Below are 21164 nucleotides of genomic sequence, written 5' to 3' on the forward strand. Positions count from 1 at the left end.
CTTCCCTTGTCCTCATCACTCAGATCTTCACTTACATTACCTTTTAGAGAGGCCTATATTTTCCACCCAGCCGAAAGAAGCCACTCTGACAATATCTTATCATCCTTGTTTTAAACCTCTGCCAAGAACTTAACATTGTCTAATATTTGTATTTGTTATATGCTTTCTCCACTAGAATGTTAGTTCCCAAACTCTATCCCCATGTGAGTTCAGACTGTGTCCCTAGCCCATAGTCTAGTGCCTGGCTTCACGATAAAGTGATGGAGAAAATTCCAAGCATACAATTGCCTTTTATTTTTTACTTTATTTGCCAACCCTCTTAATCTGTAATACAGTGTCCTGAATGGACCCAAGTTCAGGAAAACAGTGCCTTAACTTAGCTTTTTAGGCCTTAAGCTAAAAGCAGCTCCTAGTTACCAACTAGACTCTTCATTAAGTACATAGTTGGGTTTTCCTAGGATTTGTTGACCACTGAGTTAACTGACCTATCTGAACATAAAAGATTTGATGCAGGGCTTCCCTGGTGGCGCAGTGGTTGAGAGTCCACCTGCCGATGCAGGGGACACGGGTTCGTACCCCGGTCCGGGAATATCCCACATGCTGCGGAGCGGCTAGGCCTGTGAGCCACGGCCGCTGAGCCTGTGTGTCCGGAGCCTGTGCTCCGCAACGGGAGAGGCCACAACAGTGAGAGGCCCGTGTACCACAAAAAAAAAAAAAAAAAAAAAAATTTGATGCAGCTTCTAGTTTGATTTGGCTTTAATAGAGCACCACTTGAATTCTTGTTTTATACAATTCTTAACTACCAAAATGTTCTTAAATGAACCTAAAGCATTGTTTAAGTAGTTGTCACTTACTGACATTCATCTTGTTAAGGCATTGGAAGTTACAAAAATATGTAATAGAGCTTGATACCTGTCTAGAAACTTAAGATCATTTACCTCATTTTCAATTGTTAACCCATGAGTTTAAAGCTAATATGCTATTTTTAGTTTAATAAATGAAGACTTGTTTTATGTCACTTGCTTTAGAAATTTCTGTAACTCTAGTGGGTAAGGGCGAAAGGGGAAAATTATAACTTAATAGTGATGAAAGTATGTGAATGGCTCTATGAAATGAAGAAAAATGACACAAGACACTAAATTATGGGACATCCTTCATTCTAAAGCTGAAGAAATTTCTAAAATAGCTTCTTTATTTTGAGCCACAACATGGACAACACCAGCAACACAATACCCTGCAAGGATTTCTTTTTTTGTATTTTACAGCTAGTCCAAATTTTTCTTTAGTAGTGTTAACATACTCTTTTATGCCATTCACTATCATTTCAATATTGTTGATGCTTTCTCCCTGTTCCTCTACTAAAAGAGATATCTGAATGAAAAGGTCCCTTAAATCCTTTATTTGGTTCTCCAAATTAACAAATTCTTTGTGTCTCTGTTCCATCTCTGAGAGTTGTGCTTTAGTGATACTGATTTCTCGAAGTAAGCTTTCATTAAAAACTTCCCATTTTCCTTGATGAAGCATATCATTTACCTCTTCTTCCAGCACTTCTTTTCCAGCAACTTCAAGCTGACGGAAAATAAATGTCCTGCACTTCTCTTGCTTTGCTGCTATTGTGTCATTGTATAGAAACATAGTTTGCTGAAAATGGCGGAACATCGCAGCATGCTGAGATTTAAGTATCCTTGTGACCACTGATGATGGACCGTTTTCATCCTCTGACTTCTTAACTTCTTTTACTAAATCATCCAAACGTCTATTAATGTGTTCTGCTTGGACTTTTATCTCTTTTGTAATGCTAGACTCTCTCTTAAGTAGACTAAACCTTCTCATAGAAGCCACCAGACTTTTCTGTTGCTGCCCAAATTTTTGAACATCATCTGTCAAGTTGTTAATACTCTCCTGTAGTTTTTGTATCTCATGTAGGTGTCTCTCAGCTACAGGCTCTCTTTCATAAATAACAGCTTGCTGCAGAAACACCCCTTGTTCCTCTGCTTCTGTAGTCGACACATCCTTGTCTCTAGAGAGCTCAATTTCCTTTGTTCTTTGCTTTAGTTCTTGAAGTCGGTCTTTCATCTTCCCTGTCCTCCTAAAAGCAAAAATGATTGTGTTGAACAAAGAAAAATTTGGTATTTCCTCCCAGTAGCAGTTGGCTTTACATAGCTATGTCTATCTCTCAGGAAAAATCCTCCTAGTTTTCTGAAAAGATGACTAAAAATTAGAAAAATCAATAAGAATTTCCTCATAAAGATCACTGGAATAGCAAAAGTAATGTAAAATATTTTGTAAATCACTTCGCATAATGCAGTGCTTCTATGAGTCCCATACAGTTGAGTAAAGTAGCTGAGTAAGCAGTGATAGAGAAATAATTGCCCCCAAATAAGTTCTCAGTGTCACGATACTGCCACAGAATAGATTTTTCTTGATTTAGGAAGCTATATCTTAGAATGGAAGATTTGACCATATCTTTTTAGGATTAAAAGGTCACTCTGAATGTGTCCTTATTACTGGAGATACGGTTCCCAGTTAATTTGGTCTATGTAATGTCAAAAAAACATACTCCTTTTGCTAAATGTGTGTAGTTCAGCTAAAACCAGTATAGTGACAGGGCAGATTCCATATGAGAGCTTTAAGCAATATAGGTAATGTTGAATTTATCGCAAAATTTCTCAGGCTTCTGGATTGACTAACACATTATTTGACATAGCTTTGTTTTCTTATCCATTGCATATATATAGAATCATATTCTTGGTTTAATCATGCTGATTTCTCATTATTAGCATTCCTTTGCAAAGATATCCAGACTGTGTTAGAAAAAAAATTTTTGTCAATTCATAATAAGTGATATTTTTACAAACATGAGAATATATAAAATCTTATTTGGGGGACACTGATAATATTGACACTTATTGTATGCTGTGTTGGTAGTTATTCATGGAATCAATTTGATGTACATAATTATATAGTGATATACATGAAGTGAATAAAAAGAAATCCTTGTTAATAAAATACTTTCTTTTCACAGCACATCTTGACTTTAGAAAGGCATTTAAAATGCCTTTCATGATATTTTTGTGGATAAGAGGAAGCTGTTAGGGAGTTACAAGTAGCTCATTGAACCACACATAGTATCAACTAGAGAAAAAGGTCTCTAATATGACGCTGTTATGCTATGGGATTCAGTTCTTGATATGTTTATGCAAATATTTTTATCAGTTATTTGGGTGTCGTAGAAGGCATGCTTATCAAACATGTTGATGGCACAACATTTGGAGAGTTCTTTAGTATGTTGAAATACAGAATTGGGATTTGAAAATTAAAATAGAACAGAACACTATACTAAAATAACAAAAACATGTTTAACTGGATAGATGTAAAGTATTGCACCTAGTTGTTTAGAAAACACCTTTACAGCTATAAACTGGAAGACCCTTGAGTTCATAGCAGTGCTTATAAAAATCACTGGAGATTTTAGTTAATTTTGAGCTTTTAATCAGAACTATCAGAATAGTTATTATGCTTTCATGAATAATAATGTGATGTCTAGATTGACTAAGAAAGATATTTGTTCCACTGACTCTATGCTAGTGAAAGCAAATGGGAGAGGGACTGTGTTAAGTATGAGATGAAAATCCACAAATTGGGAATTTCCAAGCTGTCATGGAAAGGATGAGATTGGAAGACCATAGTATATGGAGAGTTGTTGAAAGAAATGGAAATATTTGTTCTGAAAAAGAGAAGGTCGAGGGACTATCTACAACTGTTTTCTAAAATGTGTAGATCTGTATATATGAGGGATTAGACTTACCTGGTGTAACTCCAAAGGGCAGTGTGGGTGGAAATTACATGGAGTGAGGTTCGGTTCAGTATAAAGAAGACTTTTCACACAAGTAGAGCTGTCTGAAGATGGAATGAACTGTTCCATGAGATAAAAACCTTGCCATCACTAGAGATGTTCCAGATGTTCTTGAATGATGACCCAGTCGAGGATACTGTAGAAATGATACCTGTATTACATAAAAAGTTAAACGGATATCCTGATAATATTCCTTTAGTTTTAAAGAACTGACATTCTGTCAAATAATTTTTGAAGCTTACTATATGCAAAGTTTTAAATGCTATAGTGTGTATTCAGTAATACCTGTCCTTGAGTAATTAATATCTGAGGGGAGATGGACAATACACAATTAAACAGATAAATGAGATAATTTTCGATCTTGATAGATCAATTAGGCAAGGCCTCTCTAAGGAGCTATTTGAGTGTAGACCTAAATGTTGAGAAGATGGAGAGCCAAGAAAGTGCATCTTGAGTATTGGAGATGGGGTGCCAGGGCAGTGAATAGGACTGGTATGTTTTAAGAACAAAATTAATGCTTATATAGATAGAAATTAATATGGGCAGTAACATTGGAGGAGTGAAGTAAGGACGGTAGGTGGGGATCAGATCACCAAGGGCCTTGTGGGTCAAAGTAAGGAATTTAGATTTTATTCTAGATGCAGTGGCGGACAGTGAAAGGATAAATAGGGTATTGACGTAAGATTTATGTTTTTAAAAGATCACTGTATAGAGAATAGTTTCCTGATAACCTCCAGGAGACATCTGGATGGAAACTAGATGGAATAAATGGGAACCATCTGGGATATATTTTGCAGGTAGAAGCAATAGGACTTATTGGTGATTTTAACCCTTCAGTAGCACTTAACCACTACTTCTTGAAATTATTTTACGTATGTCTCCTGGCTTTCCTCTTGCCTCTTTGGCTCCTCCTTCATCATTTTCTCCTCCCTGGTTTCTTCTCGTCTTTCCTACCGCTGAATACTGGAATACTTCCACACACAGTCCTCTTTTTATCCACCGTTGTTTTCCAGTCTCACAGTGTTAAATGCCGTCCGTTAGCTGATGACTCAAAGTTATATCTCAAGTCTAGACTGTTCTCATAACACTTGTCTACTCAACAGCTTCATTTGAATGTCTGTGTCTAAAATAATTTCCTGATCTTCCAACTCCCAAACTGCTGCTCCATCTCAGTAAGTGGCACCTCTTCCAGTCTCTTCTTCCAGTCTTCTTCCAAGTCACCCTACCAAAAACTTGGGAGTCATTCTGGACTACGTGACTACTCTGTTTTGTGTCCCCCTCCCCCCTCCCCCCCCACACGCTTATATTCAAACTAACAGGGAATCTTGTCAATCCCTTTTTCAGGGTACATCAGGAACCACCTCCCTGGTTCAAGTCACCATCCTTTCTCACCTGGATTATTGCAGTAGTCTCCTACATGGTCTCCTTGTTTCTTCCTTTGTATCCCCGTCTCCTCTGGTCTTAACACAGAAACAAGAGTTAAAATGTAAGTCAGATCATGTCATTCCTGTGCCTAAAGCCCTCCTTTAGTGTGATCTCTCAGAGGAAAAGCCAGAGCCTACAAGGTCCAATATGACTTCTCCACCTCCTTTTGCCCTTCTGACCATGCCTCCTAGAACTCCCCCTCCCTCTGCCCCAATCACACTGTGCTCCTGGTTATCCCTCACACAAACCTGGCAGGATCCTGCCTTAGGGCTTTGGCACTTGCTGTCTTCTCTGTTTGGAATGCTCTTCCCCATGTAGTGCTGTCTTATTCCTCCAACTTCTTTAAATCTTACTGAGATGACACCCTCTCAGTAAGGCTGTCCTTGGTCACCCTATCTAGAACTGCAACCACCCTTCCCAGCTTTAGTTTTTTTCCTAGCACTTTTCACTATATTTTACTTATTTATCTTACTTTATTGTCTGCTCTCTTCTCCAAACACAAGCTCCATGAGGGCAAGGATCTTTATTCATTCTGGTATTCCCAGCACCTTCACCAGTCTTATTTATTCAAGTTCTGATATTGAGCTCTTTATAGTTCATATTTTCCTGAGTTCTTAATATGTGACAGGCACTGTTCTAAGTGTGTTGTATGTTCTTTTAAGAACTCTGAATTAAGTATTACCATGGTCTCCATTTTACAGATGATGACATTAAGACCTGATCTTAAGTAACTTAACCAAGATATCAGCTCGTGGTAGAGTTCTGATTCAAATTCAGGCAGTCTAGTTTGAAGGACTCACTCTTTAATGTGCTATAAAGCCTTCTTCAATGGTATCAGATGCTCTATAGAGACCAGTTCAGATAAGTTCTGAGAAGAGGCAATTAGGTAAGTGAAGTGGCTGGGAAAGAAGCCAGATCACAAGGGATACTAAGACCTTGAAATCTGTTTTTGATGGAAAAAGTCTTTTATAGATATTAACAGTTTACTCAGAGGCATTTGCTATGTACCTGTGTTGCTGAGCATTTTAAGTACTGGTTGGAAACATTTAACAGCAAGTTTTTGTTGCCTGTAATGCACTTACAGTTTTCTGCTGTTTATTTTAAATTATCTAAATATGTAATTCAAATAGCTTGCAGTCTTTTATTTTACCACTGATTTGCTATATTAAAAGTAAAAGGCTTCAGTCTGTACAATTTATGCAAATAAGAGACTTCTAAGTAGTGGAAGGATTTCATTCCCTCTGTCTCCCCACCTTTCCATTGTCTGTATTCTACCTTACTTGCAAAGAATAATTTCTTTACCTTAGGAACAAAACTAACCAGATCCAGTGGTTTACTAAGATCTGTGGGAAAAAATAATAAGCTATAATATTAAACCTGGAAAATTTGTGAAAAGAAGATTAGTCAAGGAGGACTATGAGAAGGTGGCAGTATAGATTGCAAACTTTGGGTGTTAGGAAATTAGATCAATATAAAACACTAATATATTGATCCATGTGTTGGTCATACCTTCTAGGAAAGTATTGATATTTACTGGCCTTTGTCCTTACAAGTAGGAAATAAGCAAACTAGAGAAAATATAATACCATGTGAGCATACTATTTTTTTTAATAAAATTATTTATTAATTTTTATTTTTGGCTGTGTTGGGTCTTCGTTGCTGCACGCGCGTTTTCTCTAGTTGCGGCAAGCGGGGGCTACTCTTCGTTGCGGTGCACGGGCTTATCTTTGCGGTGGCTTCTCTTGTTGCGGAGCGCAGGCTCTAGGGCACAGGCTCAGTGTTGTGGCACGCGGGCTTAGTTGCTCTGTGGCATGTGGGATCTTTCTGGACCAGGGCTTGAACCTGTGTCCCCTGCATTGGCAGGCGGATTCTTAACCACTGTGCCACCAGGGAAGTCCTAGCGTACTATTTGTTTAAGTCCTTTATTAAAGTGAAAACAAAGTGATTTTAATTGAGAAAGATTTCAGTACTAGAGCAACCAATTAAACGTGCAGAAAGTTTGATATCATTTTTTATATTTTTCCCACCTTTTAAATTATAATAAACAGATGAATTTATATGTATATATAATTTCATATAATTAAGTTATTTATAATTAATTAGTTAATTGTAATTAACCTAATATAATCCTTAATATAAAAATTCAGATTTTAAGAGATACATTGTAAAGATTTTTAGCTTTATAAACTAATTTAGGTTGGGATTTCTTGTGAGTATTAAATATTCAGTTTATGAAAAATTCCACTTGGTCCCATTTTTATCAGTCAAGATATGCTTGGTTATGTCACAGTAATGTCCAGTCACCAAATCTTGATGGATTACAACCACAGAGATGTATTTTTCATTCACATTTCATGTCCATGTTGGGTTAGCAGGGGCTACTGGTTCCCATCTTGGTTTCTCAGAGACCTAAGCTCCACCTTTCTGAATGTGGTAGGCTGGTAGGGCAGTTGGAAGTACTGGAGAGTCTCTCATAGACGTTAAAATGCTGTAGCCTGAAATGATGCGTGTCACTTTCCTTTGCAACTCCTCGACCAACTGAAAGAGGATGGTAGTGATATGTAGTCCTCACCTGTTCTCCAAAGGAGAGGTGAACCTGGTTTCTTCCACATCTATTGAATATTATAATTTGATTCCAAAAATAATCCTTAGAGGTTAACTAATCAATTTCTCATTTTTCTTAAGGGGAAATTGAAAATCAGAAAAGTTAAGTGTTTTACCCAGAGCTTGCTAGTAGTAGTACTGGTATAATAATGCAAACTTCCTGGCTGCTAGACCAGTGCTTTTTTCATTATAAGATGTATAATATAAATTTCCTAGAATGTATATGTTATGTAAAGCTGGGATCATCTATATGCTCTTTTGTATTCAGTATTTTATAAATATTTGATGATTATGCTAGAACAGATTTTTAAAAACACCTACAAACATTGGGAAGTGATTGTAGAAACTTTTTTTTCATGTGATAACTTTGAGAAAGCAGAATTACCACCCATGATTTATTATATGCCTCTGATAAAGACTAATCTTTCTAGTATAGAGGGAGGTAATTACTAAAGTCAGTTAGCCTAATGATTTATCTTGAATAGCTCCATACTGTTCTTTGTTTGGTTTAGTGTTTATCACTTCCTTATCTGTATGCTCCCTCTGGTATTACCATATTGATGCTGAAAATAAATTCCTCCAAAAGTGTTTAAAACGGATGTCATGTTGCTTTTGATATAGCCATAAGCTTTTTCTTTTCTTTCCTTCCTTCCTTCCTTCCTTCCTTCCTTCCTTCCTTCCTTCCCTCCTTCCCTCCTTCCCTCCTTCCCTCCTTCCCTCCTCCCCCCTACATGATTTGAACAAAGCCTTTTCTTTTAAAAATGTTTTTAATGTGATTATTTTCATCATTAATACAGATACACAGTTTAAGAAGTCAGACCACTTCAAGGCTTATGAAGATACACAGCTGACCCCTGCCTGCCCCACCACATTCTATTTCCAGTTCCTCATTCCCAAAGGCAGTCATTTTCAACTCCTTAGCTATATGTTGCTTTTAAGCTCCCTATTTCTTGATAATTTGCTTATGTAGATGTTTACACTTTTTTCAGTTTTAAATAATCTTTGCTATGAAAGATATGAATTTAACTTTTTTTTTTTTTGGCTGCACCACACAGCTTGCAGGACAGTTCCTTGACTAGGGGTTGAACCTGCACCTTGGCAGTGAAAGTGCGGAGTCCTAACCACAGGACCACCAGGGAATTCTTGGATTTAACTTTCTCTTACACCCCCGTCCTTCCCTCAGATTTTTCCTCTCAATGTAATTATATCACAGTTTTTGTTATAGTCAGTATTATATGTTTACGTTATTAGGACTACCCAAATACTATATTTACCAGAATCACATATTATATATACCAGAATCACACCAGAATCATATTATATATACCAGAATCACTAGGGTTATATTTCCTTTCTCAGAATAATTTTTTTCACTGTACCTAGGCTTTTTCAGTGGATAGAGCTAGGAGATGTACATTTTTATTTTAAGAAAGCTTTTCACTGAAGTATTTACGCATATACAGAAAGTGCCCAAAACATAAATGTATACTTTGATGATTTTTCACAAAGCGAACGGACCCATGTAACCACTACACAGATCAAGAACCTTGTAACTTTTAAATTTTTCTTGAAATTATTAATTACCTAAGTTTTTCAGTTGCTTCATTTTGTATATATGCATCACTAATTCATTCTAAAGCTCATTTGCACTGAAAATATTCTCTTAATGTATATATAGCAGGTATTCTTTTCTGTTTCATTTTATTGTTTTATCTTTTGCAGCTTCTTTCTTGGAACCCTGATTACCACACAGCTGTTGTGTTGGAATTTTTCTCTCCTTCTGTGTATTTTCTCCTCGTTCCTTGTTCCTCATCTCTATTTTTGGTTTATCCCCTTGATTTGAGGGCATACCATAGCTTCCTTTTAAAACATAGGTGTGGTGATAACTTGCATTTCTGAAAATGTTTTTATTCTGTCCTTACACCTGAATGATATATTTGCTGCAGATGTAATTCTTACTTGGAAATTGTGTTCCCTTAGAATTTTGAAACTTTTGCTGTGTTTTCTTTTAAGTTTCTTTGTTACCCTTGAGAAATCTGCCATCTGATTCCTGATATTTTGTATAAGATGTGGGGTTTTTTGTTTGTTTGTTTTTAATTTCCTTCCATGAAATTCTTTGCCTTTTCTCTTTATTCCTCATGTTTTGAAATTTTGCAATAACATGACCTAGGAACGTCTTTTTGCATGTATTTGCTAGATGTTTAGTGGCTCTTTCCAATTTGGAAACTCATGTACTTATGGTTTCTTTTGGAGGGGATCCTAACTTTTAAAAGAACTTCATCTTCTCCACTTTCTTTGTATTGTTTTCTTTGAAATTGCCCTTATTTGGATGTTGACTTTATTAACTATTCCTCTAATTTTCTTAGTATCTGAAAAGTAGAGTGACTTGCCTGAGGTCACACAACTAAAAAGTAGCAGAGCCTACATTCAGATGTACATCTACTTGCCTGCAGATCTGTTATTTTTCTTTATTTCATAGTGAATAGATATAGATTATCCTAGTGAAACATGCTACAAATGAAGTTGATCTGTATCAAATATTGTATTATGTTGTTAATATAAATGCTATGTTTAAAAGAAAAAAGTTCTTCCAGCAGGTAATATAGCATATTAGATCTCAAATAATTATGTTAGCAGCTGTATTAGGATTTTTCATACAATCAGACCAAATTAAGCACGTTACAATTTAGAAAAAGAAAAAGTATTAGTTCAGGGACTTCCCTGGCGCTTCCATTGCAGGAGGCATGGGTTCAATCCCTGGTCAGGGAACTAAGATCCCGCTGGCCGTGTGGTGCCCCCCTCCAAAAAAAGAAAAATGATTGGTTCTGATCCCACACACCTGTGTCACGGAAAATCTAAAAAAATTTGAGTCCTATCCTTGGCACCATGTAGAGATAGGGATTCTTGTATTTTCTTCTGCTGTACCTCATAGTCACAGAATGAGATAAGACAAGAAGTGAGGTACACTGCATTCCTATTTATGTACACAGGTTTCTGTTTCCTATTCATATACTAACCTGTTACTATGAATTCTTACAACTATAATGTATATAGCAGATATGATGTTTGTTGTACTATTTTTTTTTAATTGACTTGTGTTCCTCATAATATGGGAAAAGAAAAGAGTGATAGTATTGGAGGCCTAGCTGAGAAATGAGGGAGGTGTCAAAACCAAACAGATTTTGATTTTTTTACTCATGAGATTTAAGTCTTATCTCATGCTAAGTAGCCTGACAATTTTTAAATTTCACAGTTCTCAAGAACTATAGTGTCTCTTACTTTCTCTTTGGTTGCATGGCTTGGAAGAAATCCCAAAACAACCCTCTCTAATATACTTATGGCTAGTTAGGTCTTTCTTTTTTTTCATTTTAATTACACATAAATGAACAATGTCATCAAAAGCCTTTTTCTGAAGCATCATAGTTTAACATTTTTTTAAGAAATAGAATATTTCAAAATTGATATTGTAGCACAGTATACTTTTGCAAAGTGCTTTTGAGAAGGTAAATTTTACTGTCACTGATTTTGGAAATGAAGATATTTGACTCTCCCTTATAAAGGTGGTCTTATCCTGGATTTCTGTTTTGGGATAACAGTTTCCTGAAGGAATACCACACTTTCATATTTGAATAAAAGATACTTTAAAGAACTCTTTAAAATATATTGATATGTATTTTATATTCATTAATCTTAATAAATTTAGTAGCAAAAAGAAAGTAAATATTCTGAATCTTTTTTTTCTATAGATCTCTATATGTTAACTGATATTAAAGGAAAAAGTCAGATTTCCTTTCAGTGCTGTATATCATAGCATGCATATTATAGTTAATGATGTTTATATAAAATCAGCTGTAAAGTTTATACTGTGTTCATCTTGGTGTATGTCTTCATTTATTTCTTTTGAACATTTTAAATATATTTATGTTCAAGATCCTTTTACATTATTAGGTTATTTCTGGTTCCTTTTGTTTATTGTGGCCACCAATTGTTTTTCTTGGTGATGGGCAAGTATATTTAGTAAACTTTGTCAGCAGATTACCTTCAGTGGGGAATTATATTATACAAGAATGTCCTGAGTGCCCTGCATTATGGATACATTCTTAACCGCATTTTTGTGGTTGTCACTACTAGGGCCCCATGGAGTTTGCCCATCATAGCCCAGGTAGTATAAATACAGTTTCCCTCTATATCTGTGGGGAATTGGTTCCAGGACCCCCACAGAGACCAAAATCCACGGATGCTTAGATCTCATATAAAATGGTGCAGTATTTGCATATAACTTATGTACATCCTTCTGTATATTTTTACGTACTTTAAAAGTATACTTTAAATCATCTCTAGATTACATATAATACCTAATACAATGTACATGGTATATAAATGGTTGTAAATAAAATGTAAATGCTATCTAAATAGTGGCTGGTACGTAGAAATTTCAAGTTTTGCTTTTTGGAACTTTTTGGGTTTTTTCCTGAGTATTTTCCATCTAAGGTTGGTTGAATCAGTGCATGTGGAACCTGCAAGTACAGAGGGCTGACTGTATGGGCCTGATCTTTCTCTAGTGATTTCTATAGCCCAGGTAGTATAAATAAGGGCCTGATTTTTCTGTAGTGATTTTGTAGCCTGAGTGAATCCCTCACTCCCTGCTGTACTCCTGGACAAGCCAACAGAGATTTTCCTGTGTCTGTATACAGGCTGTTCTTTTTCTGGTCCACTATTTCAATAGGAAACTCAGTTTTAGTTCCCTATTATGAACAAACTGTAAACCCGAGCCTCTAAGATAAAAGTGTTTTCTTCTTGTAGCCCGTGGAGTTAGCTTTAATTCCTACTCTCCACCTTGGCTATGAATGTGTTCCCTCTTCATTTCTGGCACCTGGAAATTTCCCTTTCTTACTTCACATGTAATGATGTAGTTTAGAAATTTGTCTTTTTTTCCCCCTTAAGATTATATCAAACACTTCTCTACGTTTCTAGCAAGAGGAGGAGTTTCTGTATCTGTGCATCTTCACTGAAAGTCATAGGTGATTATCTTTACAGAGTTAATATAATTCAGAATGTTCCCTAAATCCTTATATTCATCTCTGCAGAAACTGACCTAATGTAGGTATTCAGGTGCATGCTATACATAAATTGCATTTTCCAGTAGTTACATACGCACAGCTACATGTATAACTATTTCCCATTTAACTGTTTAATCTTATATCTTCATAAATTATAAACAAAGTGACATATCTAAGCATATTAAAATTTAAAAGTTGGAAGAGACAGAGTTCAAGAAGGCATAAAATATTGAGTGCATAGTTGTGAAATCATTTAATTGCTTAGGCAAGTGAAATTGATGATACTACCATTTTATGCAATCTTTTCTGTACCTTAAATTTATTTTCTTAATATCCGAAGAGTTCTATCCAAATGTGAGCCATCTTTCAGCATGTTTAACTTACTGCTTTGCTGTACAGTTTTGAATTCTACTGTTAATAACTGTATCTTTGAGCTTAAATGTGATATTTGCAAAAAGAAAGTTAGAACACTAATTTATAAATATAGTAATCAAGTTTGACAATTTGTTTTTGGAAATACGAAAGTAAACTTGTATGACTCAAATAAAAGTTTCTCCACTCTATTATAGACAGGGAACATTTCCAGGAACAGAAATATGAATAAAAATTATCTAGTGCTTTAAGAACTATGTCCTGGGATAGATACTTTATAAATTTATAGATTTTTTAAACTAAGACATTTCTTTTTATAGTTACTATAATGATTAAATATTTTAAGAAATGTAACCAGTTTTTATTTAATGTAAACTAGAATATTCTTTTGCTTTGTGTGTGAAGACATGTTGCAACATTTCCCTAGTTCAAGGTGAAAGCAGCTGTTACTGGAATGTTCACCTCTTTGGCTACTTAAATGAAGAAAACAAACTTAAAAAAAAATTATTACAAATTGTGTAAATTCTATCTACGTTTAAATTATCAGACAGTTTTTTGTAATGCAGCCTTTCACTGCTTTTTAAATTCTATTTTTTGTTTAGTGTAAATAAGTTAATTGTTAAATTAACTCATTTAATGTAACAAGACCATTTTTGTTTAAATATTAAGACTCATGTAATTTTGAACTCTCACTTATCTGATTAAAGTAAGCTGTACTTATGTAAAATTATTTTTATATTAAATTTAAAACTACATAGCCACAAATATAATGTGTTCTAGGTATTACATAGCCAACTTTCAAGTTTACCCTTAAAACATTTATTAATAATAATTATTATTTTGATTTGAAATGGGTTATATATTAAAATCTAACATAACAATTATAAAATAACTTTGAAGAAATATCAAAAAATAAAACATGTTTTGGTTAAGCCTCTATACACTGTTTAATTTTGAAAGTATCAGACCTACCTATGTATGTTGCATTTAAATGATGTTGACTTAAATTTTTTAAATTATCAAATCAAATATAATATTGATATTAAATTTTATAATTTAAGTACTTTCAGTACACTAGCTGAAACATTTCAAAATTGAGTACTTTAAAAAAAATTGACTACTTTGGTATTTTACAGTAGTCCTTTTACAGCAAGATTATTTTTTAATTTCCTCAAGTTAATTTTAAAGATTCTGGGAAACTACAATGAAGAAATTAAGGCCTTGTAGAAAATTATCTTAAATTTTTAAACATTATACATACGTGTCATATTGGGCATTAACTTCTTTTCGAATTAAATGGAAAAGTGTTCTCTAAAGCAAGCATTTTATGAGTAATTTATATAGTCTGTTTATAGAAGAATTTTAAGTTTGTTTTTATAGGGTCTGACTTTCTAGTGTTTCCAAAATGAAAAGATATTTTTTTAAAAGACATAAAATAAAAAGTTGATTTTGTTTATGGTGGTCTATTTCTAGGAATTCTAAACCCAAATCTCATTCAGCATATCAGTAGCATATATGAGCACATCAGCTGCCTGTAGCCTGGTCCAAATCTGAGCAAAACAGGTAACTTTAATTATCTGTTGGGCTCTTTTTAAATGTCACAGATTTCAGTCTCTGGATGTCTCACATTAAAAAGTACAAAAAAGAGTGGTATGTTTACCTTTGTCTTGTTCCTTTTGTTGCTTTTCCACCTGCGCAGTTGGAGTCCTTCCTGTGAGAGAAAAACTGAGTACCATCTGTAATGTTTTATTCAAATTTTATTTGTCTCTGTCTTATAGTTCACAGGATAATTTCTGTACGGTTTTCATTTAGTTAACTTAATTGAAAGCCACATAATGAAGTCAAATAAGTTAAAGTTATCGTTTTGTTGTTAATATCAAATGAGAAGAACAAATTTCTTACCTCACCCCTGGAGAATCCAGTTCTGCCTGTTAGCTGCGTTTTCTTTAGATTAAAGTAAGATTGTTTTCAGTGGAGCTAGTTGGTAACAGGAAGTCCTTGTTAAACTGCCTAGATGTACTTGGCACAGGCTCTGTAGTTCCAGTCCTATATTACATATAAAGTACATTACTCACAAAAGAGGGGGTTCGTAATTAAGCAAAGATTACTTTGTTTTCCTTAGGTATGAAAACTTGCTAAGTGTATGGAATTTGGAATAAATAGGAATGGAAAGAACCTTGGGTAAAGGCTTTTTGTTCAGTTTATTTAAAATGATTTAATTCCATCTTATTTTAGGGAATTCCAAGAACTTAACTCAGAAAATTACCAAATTTCAGAACTACAACAGCCAGAAAAGAGTTCATGTCTTTAAACCTGCCACCTTACCTTTCTTTTTAGTATGCCTGCTATTTTTAAGTTTCTTTCATAGTTTTCCATATCAAAAACTAAAATTGTACAGCACTATATGTTATGCTATTTATTATATCAATATAACAATTCAAAATTAATTTTTACCAGAGTGAAATATTTGTAGGAAAAATCAGAAATAAAATTTCTCTCACACAACTAAATTTTCTTACATTCCCTTTTTCTCTGCCTGAGTTGTTATGATTTGAGGGTGAGAGGAGGGACATTGCTATAATATCTATCAAAATAACATCTGTATTTATTCTTTGGTTTAGTAGTCCTACTTCCTGGAGTCTGTTCCCAAAATAAGAAATAACATCTTCACACACTTTATTCCTCACAGCCCTCTTTGTAAAATCAAGACATTGGGAACAACCCATGATGAAACATCTATATAATGAACATTTTGTTCATTAATAAAGAGTATAGTAATAAATAAGATTTCTTTATACTACTTCAGAGTAATTTTAGGATTTACTGTTTTTAAAAAAAGCATGGTGATGCACAAAAGTGCATCTAACTTTCGAGGAAGAACAGGAGGGTAGAGATACACGCACATAAACACCCCGTAGCCAGCCAATAGCAGTGCATATCCATAGTGCCCAAATTGTGGTCTTTAAAATACCATTTCCCCCATGTACATGTTTATATTATTAAAAAAAACCAAAATCAGTGGGAGGATGAATTAAAAACTAATGAAACCGCTTATACTGTTGGTGGATGTGAATTGGTACAGCCACTATGGAGAACAGTATGGAGGTTCCTCAAAAAACTAAAAATAGAGTTACCATATGTTCCAGCAATCCCACTTCTGGGCGTATATCCAGAAAAGACCAAAAACTCTAATTCAAAAAGATATATGCACCCCCAATGTTCATAGCAGTACTATTTACAATAGCCATGACATGGAAACAACCTAAATGTCCATCGACAGATAAATGGATAAAAAGATGTGGTATGTATATATATATGTATATATAAAAATAAATAATGGAATGCTATTAGGCCATAAAAAAATGAAATAATGCCATTTGCAGCAACATGGATGGACCATGGACCTACAGATCATCATACTAAGTGAAGTAAGTCAGAGAAAGACAAATATAGGATATCACTTATATGTGGAATATAAAAAAAAATACAAATGAACTTATTTACAAAGCAGAAATAGACTCACAGACATAGAAAACAAACTTATGGTTGCCAAGGGGAAGGAGGGGAGGGATAAATTGGGAATTTGGGATTAATAGATACATACTACTATATATAAAATAGATAAAAAAACAAGGACCTACTGTATAGCACAGGGGAGTGTATTCAATATCTTGTAATAAACTATAATGGAAAAGAATCTGAAAAAGTATATATATGTACACATATATGTATAACTGAATCACTGCTGTACACCTGAAGCATTGTAAATCACTTACAATTAAAAATAGTATAATAATAAAGAAAAAAAAACTAATGAAAATGGTTACCTATAGGAGACTAGGAAGAATAGTGGAAAAGAGAGAGAGAGGGAAAATATTTTTTTCTGATTTCATTTTGTTTTTATAGTTTGAATTTGGAACCATATAAGTGTTTTAAAAATTAAATCTTAACATAAAGAATAAAACTATCTTTAAAAAACAAAAGCAGCCTGAAACAAATGAACCTAGTTATGTATCTAGATGGTGGCATAACCGCACAGAGAAGGATTACTTCAAATAATTTTAGAATCAGTATTTTGACTGCATCTCTTGTGGGATATATCTTATAGACAAGAATAACCACAAAGGGATCTTAATGTGCATTAAGTAGTGTTATTTTTAGTAATAATGTTGGTATTATTATGTTGAAACTCATAGGAGAGAGCAAATAGTTAATGATGGCGTTATTAGGAGCTGTAGTTTTCAGCATAAGGAAAAAGATACAAATTAAGAAGCTAAGTAAAAACTTGGTAATGTTTGATTTAAAATGGAAAAATCAGTATGACCTCATGACTTAATTTTTTCTTTCTTAAAAACTATATTTTTCCTAGCTTTGTCCACTGAAATGGTCTAGGAGCAATGGCAAGTCAATAACGATAAATGTCCAGAAGTGCCCAGATTGTGGTCTTTAAAATACCAGTTCATACTAAAAGGAACCAGGGCTCTTTAGGGAATTGGATGAGTTCAGGTCTGGACCATTGTTTCTTACAAAAAAGCAAAGAAGCTATCAAAGACTCTTGGAGTTGTACCAAAAGAAAACAGGAGCCAGCACAAAAGGGACTCCCACTAACCAAAAATGGGTAACTTTGAGCCTCAAAAAGAACAGTAACTATAATAAGTTGAAACATCTAATATATTTTAAAAATCCATGAGTCCATAATGATATCTCCCACAAACCAAAGAAAGCAACTTGATCACCTTTGGAGGTTAATAGGACATCAGTTCATTATTATGAAAATTAGGAAATGAAGGCAAAGGATCAAATATTTATCTTGACTTTTCTCTGAATTGTACTTGAGTCACCAAGTAGTTAATGAAAACTTACTTTTTAGCAAAAATCCAGCTAGTTAGTGCAAATGGAATACAGAACTAAAAAAGTCATGATTTTATAGCCACTTATATGATAATGGTATTAAACACAGGTCATTAATGTTTGCTAAAACCATTAGATGAAAGTTTAACGGAAAACTTTATTTTGGACAAATCAGGCTGACTGCAGCCTGAATCCATGGATCCATTTAACCATCACTGAAAGTGGTGCACTCAGATATTAAATGCCTCCTAAGTACTAGCAGCATCTATGAAATATGCTTGCCAAAATATTTCAACTTGAAAGCCATCCAGCCTGTATATTTAACTACTAGATGCAGGAAATACAGGGTGTGTATGTTAAATGACTTCATAAGGAAGATATCAGCCAAATCCTAAACATGGGAGATTCTATAGAAAAGTGACTTGTTTTGTTTTACAGATAGATGTCATGGGAGGAAAAGAAGTGTTGGTCATAGTGTTGCAGGAATGGGAGGTGTTGGCGTCGGGGGTGATACTGATTCAAAAACAATTAAAAGAATAAATTGTAGTAATATGTATCTGGTTTGGATCTGGATTTGGACATAGCACTTGTAAAAAGATATTGAGGAATATTAATTTTTTTAAGAACTTAGGTGTGATAGTGATATTGTAATATTTTTTAATTTTTAAATTATGGGGTGACGTGATATGACTGATGGGGGGAAGTGGAAGATACGTAGATGAGCAAGAATGGTACAAAACTGATAATTTTTAAAGATAGGTGATAGGGTTCATTAATTTTACTATGTACTTATTAAATAATATATATTTGCCTGAAACATATATCAAACCCTGACCAAGACAGTGTTTTATTCAACTTTTTGACCTCTGCCATCTGATAGGCAAATAGTGGTATTTTGTGGTAATTCCTTTTTTTTTTTTTTTTTTTTTTTTTTTGCGGTATGTGGGCCTCTCACTGTTGTGGCCTCTCCCGTTGCGGAGCACAGGCTCCGGATGCGCAGGCCCAGCGGCCGTGGCTCATGGGCCCTGCCGCTCCGCAGCATGTGGGGTCCTCCCGGACCGGGGCACGAACCCGCGTCCCCTACATCGGCAGGCAGACTCTCAACCACTGCGCCACCAGGGAAGCCCCCTATTTTTTTTAAACTTATTTTGTTTTTTTCATTTGTTGTTCCTCAGTTTGTTCCTAATGAGTGTAAGGTTTTCTATGCACAGTGCTATGCTAAGTAAATTAGATAAAAGTGGCCTCACTTCTCCAGTAAATTGCACATTTATGTGGACACACTCACACGGTGGAAATACAGGTGAGCTCAAATAATACAAGCTCTGAATGAATATTTGGGTATTTAAAGCATGATACAGATTGTATTTAAGAAGAAAAGGACATGGGATAAGAGCCTTTACATCATGATGCAGTGTATTTTAAGGGAAGGATATAATTAATGTGAAAGTTGGAATTGATGGCTGAGTGCTGTGGAAACTAGTCCACTTCTTTTTCTATTTGTACTTGTTTTGTTGGCCTGTTGACCTATTGCTTGTTTTCTTGACACTTCTCTTTACCTGATTTCCCTTTTATAGGCCAATTCTTACAGACTTACTTTAGCGGCAATAAAAAGGAAAAATGAAATAAATTGTACACTACTCTCTAAAACCAGTATGTTCTGTAATGAGTAGGGTTAAAACTTTGGAATAAGAACATGGTCAAAACAATCTTTTAAGTGGCTGTCTGATTATATATTTGCTATAAAACTACTTATGTCTCTCTAGGTTGGCAAATAAACAAGATAAGGAAGGGGCTTTAGGAGAAGCTGATGTGATTGAATGCCTGTCTCTGGAAAAACTGGTCAATGAGCACAAGTGCTTATGTCAAATAGTAAGTTTTGGGGGTTCTGCCCTATGAATTATGTTTGGTATAACTTAGTTTTTGTAAAGGTGATAAGCAATTAGGGGGTAGGTAGCTAACAAAATAATTTATTAGTGTTTTTTTTTTTTTTTTTTTTTTTTTGCGATATGCGGGCCTCTCACTGTTGCGGTCTCTCTCATTGCGGAGCACAGGCTCCGGACGCGCAGGCTCAGCGGCCATGGTTCATGGGCCCAGCCGCTCTGCGGCATGTGGGATCTTCCCGGACCGGGGCACGAACCCGTGTCCCCTGCATCAGCAGGCGGACTCTCAACCACTGCGCCACCAGGGAAGCCCTTTATTAGTGTTTTTAAAAAAATTTTTTAACCTGTTCTCACTGTTTTTTTAACAGTTCTCACTGTTCATTTGATATTATTTATTACAGTGATATTTGTTTTCTATTTAGTTGTTACTGACTTCTATAAGCTATCTTTCATGATTTCAAAGACTTTAGGTTTGCTCTTTGTTTAAGACATTGCTGACAGGACCTGTAAGCTATACAAACATGTCATGCTATAAATTTTATAAAATGGTAAAAGTATAAATACAAAATTTATACTTAGGGGAAGTTTATAATGAATTTTAAAAAATTATATCAGGAGAGTTATCATACAGTCTTGAGAAGATGGACTGAGGATTTAATCATTTATTCTGGTTTCAGAAAATGATTGTTAGGCTGTCAATCGTAAAAGATGGTTACTGGGAACTCCCCGGCGGTCCAGTGGTTAAGATTCCGCACTTTCATTGCCAAGGGTGCAGGTTCGATCTCTGGTTGGGGAACTATGATTCCACAAGCTGTGCGGTGCAGCAAAAAAAAAAAAAAAGGGCTTCCCGGGTGGCGCAGTGGTTGAGAGTCAGCCTGCCGATGCAGGGGACACGGGTTCGTGCCCCGGTCCGGGAAGATTCCACATGCCGCGGAGCGGCTGGGCCTGTAAGCCATGGCCGTTGAGCCTGTGCGTCCAGAGGCTGCGCTCCGCAACGGGAGAGACCACAACAGTGAGAGGCCCGCGTACCGCAATAAATAAATAAATATATATATAAAAAAAGATGCGTACTGCCGTAAATTCCCTGGTATAACAAATTAAAACTTTCTGCGATTT

The 21164-nt window shown here is 35.0% G+C and overlaps 2 protein-coding genes across 5 annotated transcripts in view; one reads left to right on the forward strand and one right to left on the reverse strand.

Moving 5' to 3' along the window:
• Positions 1 to 21164, forward strand: part of ARL13B (ARF like GTPase 13B) — a 75935-nt gene that overhangs the window by 32020 nt on the left and 22751 nt on the right. For all 3 annotated transcript variants that reach the window (XM_030860983.3, XM_030860984.3, XM_060297938.2), the window contains one exon: positions 19932 to 20037. In XM_030860983.3, the coding sequence (XP_030716843.1) occupies positions 19932 to 20037 (106 nt within the window). The remainder of the gene's footprint in view (positions 1 to 19931; positions 20038 to 21164) is intronic.
• STX19 (syntaxin 19) lies at positions 1192 to 15030 on the reverse strand. 2 transcript variants are annotated; one of them, XM_070045426.1, is made up of 4 exons: positions 14978 to 15030; positions 5249 to 5316; positions 3809 to 4007; positions 1192 to 2089 (listed from the first exon to the last, which is right to left on the reverse strand). In XM_070045426.1, exon 4 carries the CDS (start codon positions 2074 to 2076, stop codon positions 1192 to 1194), a length of 885 nt encoding a protein of 294 aa, XP_069901527.1. In that variant the 5' UTR covers positions 2077 to 2089; positions 3809 to 4007; positions 5249 to 5316; positions 14978 to 15030. The 2 variants fall into 2 exon arrangements, with proteins under 2 accessions (XP_069901527.1, XP_030716848.1); XM_030860988.3 differs by lacking the exon at positions 14978 to 15030 and having other exon boundaries at positions 3809 to 3992; positions 5249 to 5319.

Source organism: Globicephala melas, chromosome 4 (genome assembly GCF_963455315.2).
Source record: "Globicephala melas chromosome 4, mGloMel1.2, whole genome shotgun sequence".
Lineage (NCBI taxonomy): Eukaryota > Metazoa > Chordata > Mammalia > Artiodactyla > Delphinidae > Globicephala > Globicephala melas.

What these genes read in the sequence shown, in the direction of transcription:
- STX19 (XM_070045426.1), bottom strand. Translation starts at nt 2,076, where the DNA reads ATGAAAGACCGACTTCAAGAACTAAAGCAAAGAACAAAGGAAATTGAG.